Below are 11,130 nucleotides of genomic sequence, written 5' to 3'. Positions count from 1 at the left end.
GCATACACAATCTCAGGCCAAGCCGGCGTGCCCTCTCCTCTGCTTGATAATCCGCCCTAGCCTAGCTTCTTCCCTCTGCTCCAAATCCTCCGGTTCTCTCAGTTCTAGGCGAAAGCAGCCTTTCCTCAGATCAGTGAGGAAAGCAGAATACAACATTCTCCATCTTATTTCCTTTAGAGTGGATTATATATTCAGCCACTTTTTCGTCCAATTGTACCTTTGTCTGGTGTGTGTATATTTTAGATGCTCCTGAGATTGTTTCTCTGCCTCTAGCTGTTGGATTTGCTGAAATTTCAGGGGGAGATATCAAGAGGACCCCTCATGGCACCATTTCTCTGATGTCACTCACCTTGTTGAGAGTTTTTATCATAAATGGGTGCTGAATTTTATCAAATGCTTTTTCTGCATCTATTGATACTATTATGTGATTTTTATCCTTCCTTTTGTTTATGTGATGTATCTCATTGATTGATTTGTGAATATTATACCAGCCTTGCCTCCTCAGAATAAATCCCACTTAATCATGATGTATGATTTTTTTCTTGTATTGCTGGATCCGGTTTGCTAATATATTATATTTTGTTGAGAATTTTAGCATCTAAGTTCATCAGGAATATTGGCCTATAGTTCTCTTTCTTTGTAGTGTCTTTACCTGGCTTTGGAATGAGGATTATGCTTGCCTCATAAAAGGAGCTTGGAAGTCTTCCCTCCTCTTGAATTTTTTGAAATAGCTTGAGAAGAATAGGTGTTAGTTCTTCTTTGAATATTTTGTAAAATATGCCTGTGAAGCCATCTGATCCTAAACTATTGTGTGCTGGGAGTTTTTGATGATGGTTTCAATTTCATTTATTATAATTAGTCTGTTTAAGTTTTCTAATTCTTCCAGATTGAGTTTTGGAATATTATGTTTCTAGGAATTTATCCATTTCACCTAGGTCAGGGGTAGTCAACCTTTTTATACTTACTGCCCACTTTTGTATTTTAGTAGTAAAATTTTCTAACCAACCACCGGTTCCACAGTAATGGAGATTTATAAAGTAGAGAAGTAACTTTACTTTATGAAATTTATAAGGCAGTTACAGCAAGTGAAAGCATATAATACTAATTACTTACCAAGTACTTTATGTCAGATTTTTGCTAAGTTTGGCAGAATAAATCTTTATAAAATAACTTACTATAGTTAAATCTATCCTTTTATTTATACTTTGGTTGCTCTGCTACTGCCCACCATGAAAGCTGGAATGCCCACTAGTGGGCAGTCAGGACCAAGTTGACTACCACTGATCTAGGTTGTCCAATTTTTTGGCATACAGATTTTTATAGTATTTTCTTATAAACCTTTGTATTTCTATGATGTCATTTGTTACTTCTCCACTTACGTTTCTAATTTTATTTATTTGAGTCCTCTCTTTTTTTTCTTAATGAGTCTGGTTAAAGGTTCACCAATCTTATTTATCTTTTCCAAGCAACTCTTGGTTTCATTCATCTTCTGTATTGTTTTTTTGGGTTCTATGTCATTTATTTCTGCTCTCATCTTTATTATTTCCATCCTTCTACTTCCCCTGGGCTTTATTTGCTGTTCTTTTCCTAGTTATTTTAGATGCAGAGTTAAGTTGTTAATTTGAGCTTTTTCTTGCTTCTTAAAGTATGCCTGTAATGCTATGAATTTTTCTCTCAAGACTGCTTTTGCTATGTTCCATAAATTTTGAGTTGTTGTATGTTCATTTTTATGTTTCAAGGAAATTTTTTATTTCTTCTTTGATCTCATTGTTAACCCATTCACTATTTAATAGCATGCTATTTAACCTCCAAGTGTTTGAATGTTTTTCAGTTTTTCTATTGTAGTTGATTTCTAGTTTCATGCCATTGTGATCAGAGAGGATACTTGATATGAGTTCAATCTTCTTAAATTTATTTAGACTCATTTTGTGTCCTAACATATGGTCTATCCTAGAGAATGTACCATGAGCACTTGAAAAGAATGTATATTTTGTTGCTTTGGGGTGAAAGGTTCTAAAGATATCTATTAAATCCAGTTGATCTAGTGTGTCATTTAAGGCCGCTGTTTCTTTGTTAATTTTCTATCTGGAGGATCTATTTATTGATATTAATGGGGTATTAAAATTTCCTACTATTATTGTATTGCTGTTGATCTTGCCCTTTATGTCCATCAAAATCTGCTTTGTATATTTAGGTGCTCCTATATTAGAAGCATAGATACTTACAATGGCTATATCCTTCTGTTGCATTGCTCCCTTTATCATTATATAGTGACCTTCTTTATCCCTTACTATATAACCTTTGTTTTGAAGTTTATTTTATCAGAAATAAGTACAGTGGTACCTTGAGATACAAACAGACCAACATACAAAATTTTTAAGATACGAGCTGCAACTCGGTTCATATTTTTGTTCAAGATCCAAGCAAAATTTTGAGATACAAGTCATGACTCAGGAAGCTGTCACTAGTAGGTGCATTGGCACACGGGTCCAGTATCAGCAGTTTGATATACAAGTTGACTGACTTACGAGCTTGGTTACAGAATGAATTAAATTTGTATCTCAAGGTACCACTGTATTGCTACCCCAGCTTTTTTTTCATTTCCATTTGCATAAAATACATTTTTCTATTCCTTCACTTTCAGTCTATGTGTATCTTTTGTTCTGAGGTGGGTCTCTTGTAGATAGCATATGTATGGGTCCTGTTTTCCTATCCATGAGGCTACCCTATGTCTTTTGATTGAAGCATTTAATCCATTTACATTTAAGGTTATTATTGATATGTAGTTGTTTATTGACATTTTATTCTTTAAATCTACAATCCTCTTTTTCTATATATTTTTTTCTTTGCTCTTTTTACAGCAGGCCCCTTAACATTTCTTGCAGTACTGGTTTGGTCATAATGAATTCCTTGAGTTTATTTATTTATTTTTTGTTTTTTGGTCTGGGAAGCTTTTTATCTCTCCTTTAATTTTAAACAATAACCTTGCTGGATAAAGAAGTCTTGGTTGTACATTCTTGTTTTACATTGCTTTGAATATTTCTTGACAGTCCCTTCTGGTCTCAAGTGTTTCTGTTGAGAAGTCAGATGTCATCCTTATGGGGGCTCCTCTGTAGGTAATTAACTGCTTTTCTCTTGCAGCTTTTAGTATTCTTTCTTTGTCTCTTAACTTTCACACTTTAATTATGATGTGTCACGATGTAGGCCTCCTTCTGTGCCTCTTTAATGGGACTTTCTATGTTTCTTTAACTTGTGTGACTTTTTCCTCCATCAATTTAGGGAAGTTTTCAGCTATGATTGCTTCAAACAGGTTCTCTATCCCTTGTTCATTCTCTTTTCCTTCAGGAACCCCTATGATGCAAATGTTGTTTCTATTCATATTGTGACAGAGCTCTCTTAGAGTTTCCTCAGACTTTTTGAGCCTATTTTCTTTTTGCTGCTCTGCTTTTTTGCTTTCATTTATCTTGTCCTCTAAAATTGCTGATTTAATCCTCTGCTTCATCCAGTCTGCTGTTCATTCCTTTTAGTGCAGTCTTCATTTCTAATATTGTATTTGTCATATCTGACTGGTTCTTTTTTGATGCTTGCTATCTTTTTATTTAGGTGCTCATTGTGTCCATTCTTTGTTGCTCTAAGATCTTTGAGTATCCTAAAAATCATTGTTTTAAACTCTGCATCTGGTAGTTTGCTTACTTCCATCTCATTCAGTTCTTTTTCTGTGGATTTCTCTTGTTGATTCATGTGGGTTGCATTTCTTTGTCTACCCATTTTGTCTGTGTACAGGCTCCTCCTTATGGGCGTGCTGCTTGTGTAGCTAGCTGAGTCTAGGTTTGGTGCTGTCTGCTACCAGCTAGCAATTGTGTTGGTTCTAGATCTTCTTAGCTTGGTGTCAGCTGTTGTTTGTAACCTACTGTGGGCTACTTCTGTGCAGCTACTGCTCTTTTGCTGTTTGTGTCTGTGTTTTCTGTGCCTGGGTAGTGTGGGAGGGGCCAACCTGTGTATAAGGATCAGCTTCTTCCTGCTTAGAGCTGACAGCAGCTCCATAAATGCTCCAGTCTCTGTAAGATTTTCCTCCACTTTTCAGCTCCTTCACTTCCTCTTTCAGCTCTTCCCATAGTCTTCTGTAGAAAGACTTTAGTGTGAGCTCAGACTGGCTTCACCTAACCAATCCTTCTACAGGTTGCAAGCTTGTTGGGTTAGGGAAGCTGAGGTTAGGAATACAATATTAGTGGAAACCTGTACTTCAGGGTTCTCTGAAGCAGTAGCTCAGTACAGGGATTGTGGCCCCTGCTCCAGAGCCTAATCCCTCAATCATTGCTGGGTACTCAAATTTTATTTCTCCCCAAGGTGAACAGCAGGTTCAGATCAAGTGGGGCCAACTGTCCCCTCTGCAGAAATTTTATGGCTGATGAGATGCTGGCTTCAGGGAGGAAGACTGAGAGAGTCCCTTCTAGGGTCTGACTGTGTCCTCCAGAAAGTGGCTATGCCCCTCTACCAGATCCAAGAATAGGCTCACAGGGACCCACATTTTTAATGTCCATGCTCCAAGACTCTCTCCTTTCCCCCTTTGGAGTCTATCCCAGCTGGGTAGGATATCCAGCACCCAGGTCAACTGACTGTGTAGCTCCACCATATCCAATGCACATGAGTTGTTGTGCAGGTCCTGATCACAGAGAGAGAACTCACATCAGTTGGGCCAGGCATGACGAGTTAGGATACCAATCAAGCAAGGGTTTTTAGGTCCTGAAATGATGCTCTCTGCAACTGGCCACTGAATGTGCCAGCCCTGTGCCTCCCTGGCATAAAACTGACACAGACCAGTGGGAGACATTACCCATGACTGGTCCTCAGCAACCTTCTTGGAGCTACAAGCAACCCAGAGTTTGTGGCTGCCTCTGCTGGGCCCAGATGCACATCAAAATATCAGCTGCACACCAAGGTTGGCTCTTACCCACACTGGGCCTGAGGGGAAGTCTGCTTAAAAGGCCAAAGTTCCCTGAGTCCTTCCTTCTGTAGCCTCTGTCTGCTGGCTGCTTGTTGGTCTCTAGTGTCTAAAGCCTGCAGCAATTCAGGGGTTAGGAATGTTGGTAGGTGTGGCTCCACCTCTTGGCTTCAGGTTTTAGTCTGTCCAGAGTCTTTTTACAGACCTCAGTAGGGTGTGGCCCCAGCAGTCTGAGACCCAGAGGTGTGGTCTGCCTGCCCACCATTCCAACTGAGTTTTATGTGAGGTGGAAGCACCACTCATAGACTGTAAAGAGTGTGGAGGTATAGCTTTGGCCTCAGCACCAGAAAACTGAGTCACTGATGTGCCCCCTCAGAACGACCTTTTGCTCTTCTTGGCCTCTCAGAATGACCTTTCACTCTGACTGGAGCAAGAGAGACTCCTTAGGGTGGAGCAGTTGCCTTTCCCCAGGCTGATGCCACTCCAAGGGGACACTCCACTGAAGAAATATGGTGACTACAGTACAGGAGAATGAATCAGAACAGGGTTTAGGGTGGCCATCCCCACCCTGTCTCTCATTGGGCCTCCAACTTTACACTCTCTTCATGCAACTTCAGTCCTCTCAGCAATCCCTCTCCCAAAGCCCTGGGTAAGTGTCTGTGAATGAAATTTTCTGCGTGGGCCCTTTCAGATGGAGTCTGAGTCTCAGAAAGCTGTCTCTTTCTCACAGACAGAAACCTGGCTCTTTTCACCACCAAATACTGTCTGGGCGCCTCTTCTAGGCTCCGGGTCTCTAGGATAGGACTCCGGGACTGGGGCTGAGCACCCACACCTCTTAGGGTGACCCTCCCACAGTGAGAGTCCCTCCAGATCCTCCACTGCCCCTCGCTTCTGGCAGCTGGGCAGCCCTTTCCACATCTCCAGCCTTCCTACCAGTCTCCGTGTGGCTTCTTCTGTGATCCTGATTACAGAGTCCTCTTTGTTTAGTCCAAAGTTGGTTTTTCAAGATGACTGTGCTTAAATTAAGTTGTAATCCAATTTGGTCATAGGAGGTGGCAGTAAGAATGTCTGCCTACTCAGTTGCCATCTTGGAATCTCCCTGATTAATATCATTTAATATCTTTTGTAATAAACCATTAATCTCATGAATAAATGGATTTCTTGAATTCTTTGAGCTACTCTAGCAAATTAATTAAACCCAAGGAGGGGGTCATTGGAACTTCTGATTCATAGCTAGTTGGTGAGAAACACAGGTGATAACCTGGACTTGTGATTGGCATCTGAGATGGGGGCAATCTTGTGGGACTGAGCCCTTAACTGGTGAGATCTGATGCTATCTCTGGTGTCAGAATTGAATTGAATTATAAGATACCCAGTTGATATCCAAAAATTGTTTGGTGGTGTGGGGAAAAACTCCCGCATGCCAAACACACACATTGGAATTGGATGCAGAATCCATATGGGACAAACGGCAAGACTAATGAATAACAGTGTTCTCCAGGTTGTGGTCTAGTAAGGCAGTGAAAGCTGAGTCTCATGGAATTGTGAGAAGAATATGAGACTTCTCAGACTGTGTTAAAGAAGGTGAGACCAGGACTGGCCTGGCTTGTGTAGGGTTAAAGGTATTAGTCCTCTATCTCCCTGCATGAGTCTTTTTACTTCTTACTCTCTGTTCTCAATTTGCTGTGGTTTCAACTATTTCTGTGGATTCACATGTTATACGTATTTCACCTGAAATTCCTACACCTATCTCTGGCATAGACCATGTGAGAACCCTTCATCTCAGCATGGGCTGGACTCCTTGCTCCAGGTCCCCAGCAGTGCAAACTCCACAGAGCAACAGCCCCAGCTTTCCCCCGCACAGCAACAACAGGCTCGGCTTTCCCCCGCACAGCAACAACAGGCTCGGCTTTCCCCCGTACAGCAACAACAGGCCTGGCTTTCCCCCATACAGCAACAAGAGCCCCAGCTTTCCCCTGTACAACAACAACAGCCCCTGCTTTCCCCCGTACAGCAACAACAGGCCTGGCTTTCCCCCATACAGCAACAAGAGCCTCAGCTTTCCCCTGTACAGCAACAACAAGCCTGGCTTTCCCCCACACAGCAACAAGAGCCTCAGCTTTCCCCTGTACAGCAACAACAAGCCTGGCTTTCCCCCATACAGCAACAAGAGCCTCAGCTTTCCCCTGTACAACAACAACAGCCCCTGCTTTCCCCCATACAGCAACAACAGCCCCAGCTTTCCCCTGTACAGCAACAACAGCCCCAGCTTTCCCTCCACACAGCAACAGCCCCAGCTTTCCCTCCACACAGCAACAACAGCCCCAGCTTTCCCCCATACAACAACAACAGCCCCAGCTTTCCCCCGTACAGCAACAACAGCCCCAGCTTTCCCTCCACACAGCAACAGCCCCAGCTTTCCCTCCACACAGCAACAACAGCCCCAGCTTTCCCCCATACAGCAACAACAGCCCCAGCTTTCCCCTGTACAGCAACAACAGCCCCAGCTTTCCCTCCACACAGCAACAGCCCCAGCTTTCCCTCCACACAGCAACAACAGCCCCAGCTTTCCCCCATACAACAACAACAGCCCCAGCTTTCCCCCGTACAGCAACAACAGCCCCTGCTTTCCCCTGAACAGCAACAACAGCGCCAGCTTTCACCGCACACAGCTACAACAGCCCCAGCTTTCCCCCATACAGCAACAACAGCCCCAGGTTTCCCCTGTACAGCAACAACAGCCCCAGCTTTCCCTCCACACAGCAACAGCCCCAGCTTTCCCTCCACACAGCAACAGCCCCAGCTTTCCCTCCACACAGCAACAATAGCCCCAGTTTTCCCCCGTACAGCAACAACAGCCCCAGCTTTCCCCTGAACAACAACAACAGCCCCAGCTTTCACCCCACACAGCAACAACAGCCCCAGCTTTCCCCTGTACAGCAAAACAGCCCCAGCTTTCCCCTGTACAGCAACAACAGCCCCAGGTTTCCCTCCACACAGAAACAGCCCCAGTTTTCCCCCGTACAGCTACAACAGCCCCAGCTTTCCCCTGTACACCAACAACAGCCCCAGCTTTCCCCTGTACAGCAACAACAGCCCCAGCTTTCCCCTGTACAGCAACAACAGCCCCAGCTTTCCCCTGTACAGCAACAACAGCCCCAGGTTTCCCTCCACACAGCAACAACAGCCCCAGCTTTCCCCCGTACAGCAACAACAGCCCCAGCTTTCCCCTGTACAGCAACAACAGCCCCAGGTTTCCCTCCACACAGAAACAGCCCCAGTTTTCCCCCGTACAGCAACAACAGCCCCAGCTTTCCCCTGTACACCAACAACAGCCCCAGCTTTCCCCTGTACAGCAACAACAGCCCCAGCTTTCCCCTGTACAGCAACAACAGCCCCAGCTTTCCCCTCTACACCAACAACAGCCCCAGCTTTCCCCTGTACAGCAACAACAGCCCCAGGTTTCCCCTGTACAGCAACAACAGCCCCAGCTTTCACCCCACACAGCAACAACAGCCCCAGCTTTCCCCTCTACACCAACAACAGCCCCAGCTTTCCCCTCTACACCAACAACAGCCCCAGCTTTCCCCTCTACACCAACAACAGCCCCAGCTTTCCCCCGTACAGCAACAACAGCCCCAGCTTTCCCCCGTACAGCAACAACAGCCCCAGCTTTCCCCCGTACAGCAACAACAGCCCCAGCTTTCCCCCGTACAGCAACAACAGCCCCAGCTTTCCCCTGTACAGCAACAACAGCCCCAGCTTTCCCCTGTACAGCAACAACAGCCCCAGCTTTCCCTCCACACAGAAACAGCCCCAGCTTTCCCTCCACACAGCAACAACAGCCCCAGCTTTCCCCTGTACACCAACAACAGCCCCAGCTTTCCCCTGTACAGCAACAACAGCCCCAGCTTTCCCCTGAACAGCAACAACAGCCCCAGCTTTCACCCCACACAGCAACAACAGCCCCAGCTTTCCCCTGTACAGCAACAACAGCCCCAGCTTTCCCCCGTACAGCAACAACAGCCCCAGCTCTCGTCCCACAGAGCAACAGCCCCAGCTTTCCCCCTGTACAGCAACAACAGCCCCAGCTTTCCCCTGTACAGCAACAACAGCCCCAGCTCTTGCCCCACAGCAACAACAGCCCCAGCTTTCCCCTCAGAGCTCTTCCTCCTTTTGGCTTTCCTTCCTTGCTGGAAATCTGGGCACCAGGAAAGATTCCTTCCTCTTCTTTATCTCTACCCTCAGCCAGCTGCTGAGTCCCGCACCTGCTATTGCACTTGACTATCTGCTTCTCCTCAGTCCCCAGCACCTCCCCCACTCAGCCCAGACTTCCAGCACTTCTCACTTGGCTCACACAGCAAAGTTCTCACAGGCCTCCTGTCCTTGTTTCCCACCCTTTCCAAGTTGTTCTCCAAGCTTCATGCGGAAGGATTTCCAAAAGAGGCAGATGTGATGAGTACCTGCCTGTTTCCATCCTTCAATAGTGCCTGAGATCAGAGTATAAACCTGTGGTCCTTCTTGTTCTGGCTTATGCTGAACTTATAGCAGGAAGTGACCTGACAGAGGTACGACACTCAGATAACTTAATTAATGAAGGAAGCAAAATTTATTAAAAGCTGGCAGAGCATGTGGGGTTAGTAACTCCAAAGACACATGCTCCCTGAGATTGATTTTCTTACAGGTTATATACCTTTTACAAAATACATATGTCCAGGCAAAGAGCTGTCCAGAGGCATATGTCACTTTTGTGACTCCAGGAGGGGAGAGTGAGTTTTGGTGAGGTAAGCAAGGGTAAGGGGTTTGCAGACCACTGATCTCAGCTATGTACAAGTCCTGTCTTTCTTGCTTTATGTCACAACCAGCTCTAGGCAACCGTTTAGAGAACTATAGAAAATAGTTAATCTATCACTGGCTGACTCAGTTGTCCCTGCAGGTTGCTTTCCCTTGCATTCTTTTTGTTTCTTCCTTCTCAGGGAAGAGGAGGCCTTCCCCTCCTTCCTCAAATTCTCTGGTAACCCTATCACTTGCCTCTCCCTGTCTGGTTCTGTACTAGTGATTCTTAAAGTGAGGTGGTGGGTAAACATCCTCAGCATCACCCAGGAGCTTGTTAAAAAATGCAAATTCCAAAGCCCACCCGGGACCTACTGGATCAGAAACTCTGGTCCAGTGTTCTGTGCTTAACAAGCTTTCCAAAGGATTCTGATGCAGCTAAAGTTTAAGAACAGCACTCAATATTAAGAATCACTAGCACACACGTTCAGTCGTTCAAATTAAAACAACAACAAAAGCAGGACGTAGAAAGGGAAGAAATTATTCTAAAGGATTATTGCAAGGGACAGGGAAGGGCTATTGCAATAGGGGGGATGGCGTCTCCATAAATCAGCAAATATCTCAAGGGTTAAGCAAAAGGGATTTGTCTTTACAGGAAGAGTAGACAATGCTAGACAGAACCTGGGTGAAGGCTAGTAGATCAGAGAATGTTTTACCTTGAAGTCTCTTCTCAGGAGGGAGCATGAAGGAGGGGTGTGTGATAGTCCAGGTTAAAGGTGGGTTAACGTTCTGGGCCCCTGGGGAAGGAGAGAATCCCAATCACAGTTTAGTTGCCAGAATTTGGTTCCAGTTGGTGAGTGGAAATAATCAGTTTAGCCAGTTATGAGGCACAGGATGGGACTATCTATGTCTGGCCAGTCCTAGGTAACCAAGGAGGACATCTTGGGTCCTATGAAGAGGGGTGGTTCTTTGCAGTAGGCGGTTCTGAAAGACAAAGTATGTGTGAAAGGGGAAACTGCCCTGCTTCCTAGCAGCACAGGGCTCAGATAGATTCCTGCTGTGTCTACTTTGAACCCTAGCCCTGAACCCTAGCTTTTGTACTTACTCTCACCACTACCAGGAGCACACCTGCCCAGTTCTCCTCCCCTACCCTCTTCCTACCCTTACAGGGTCATCAGGTCCTGGTGGCATCTTACTGAACCCTCTCTTTCATGCTACACTCCACAATACTGTCTCCACTCTGAATCTCCAATCCTGACACTGCCTGACCCTAGCTGGAGTCGATTCATTCTTAAAGACTGAAGGAAAGTGGAAAAGTTTCTTAGAAGATATATCAATTTTAGAAACTCTCAGCACATTGATAATAATCCCTCAAGAACATTTTTTTCTCTTCTGTCTGTAGTGAGAAGGCAGTC

The 11,130-nt window shown here is 45.0% G+C and overlaps 1 protein-coding gene across 1 annotated transcript in view; it reads left to right on the top strand.

Annotated features, from left to right (window-relative positions):
* Positions 1–2,445: 2,445 nt before the first annotated feature.
* LOC136406625 (adhesive plaque matrix protein-like) overlaps positions 2,446–11,130 on the top strand; it is a 39,521-nt gene continuing 30,836 nt past the window's right edge. Inside the window, exons 1-3 of the mRNA XM_066386594.1 lie at positions 2,446–2,501; positions 6,704–7,428; positions 7,584–9,042. Coding sequence (XP_066242691.1) covers positions 2,446–2,501; positions 6,704–7,428; positions 7,584–9,042 — 2,240 coding nt within the window. The remainder of the gene's footprint in view (positions 2,502–6,703; positions 7,429–7,583; positions 9,043–11,130) is intronic.

The sequence above is a fragment of the Saccopteryx leptura genome, chromosome 5 (assembly GCF_036850995.1).
Source record: "Saccopteryx leptura isolate mSacLep1 chromosome 5, mSacLep1_pri_phased_curated, whole genome shotgun sequence".
NCBI classification, from domain to species: domain Eukaryota; kingdom Metazoa; phylum Chordata; class Mammalia; order Chiroptera; family Emballonuridae; genus Saccopteryx; species Saccopteryx leptura.
This window is presented reverse-complemented; position numbering and strand designations above follow the sequence as displayed.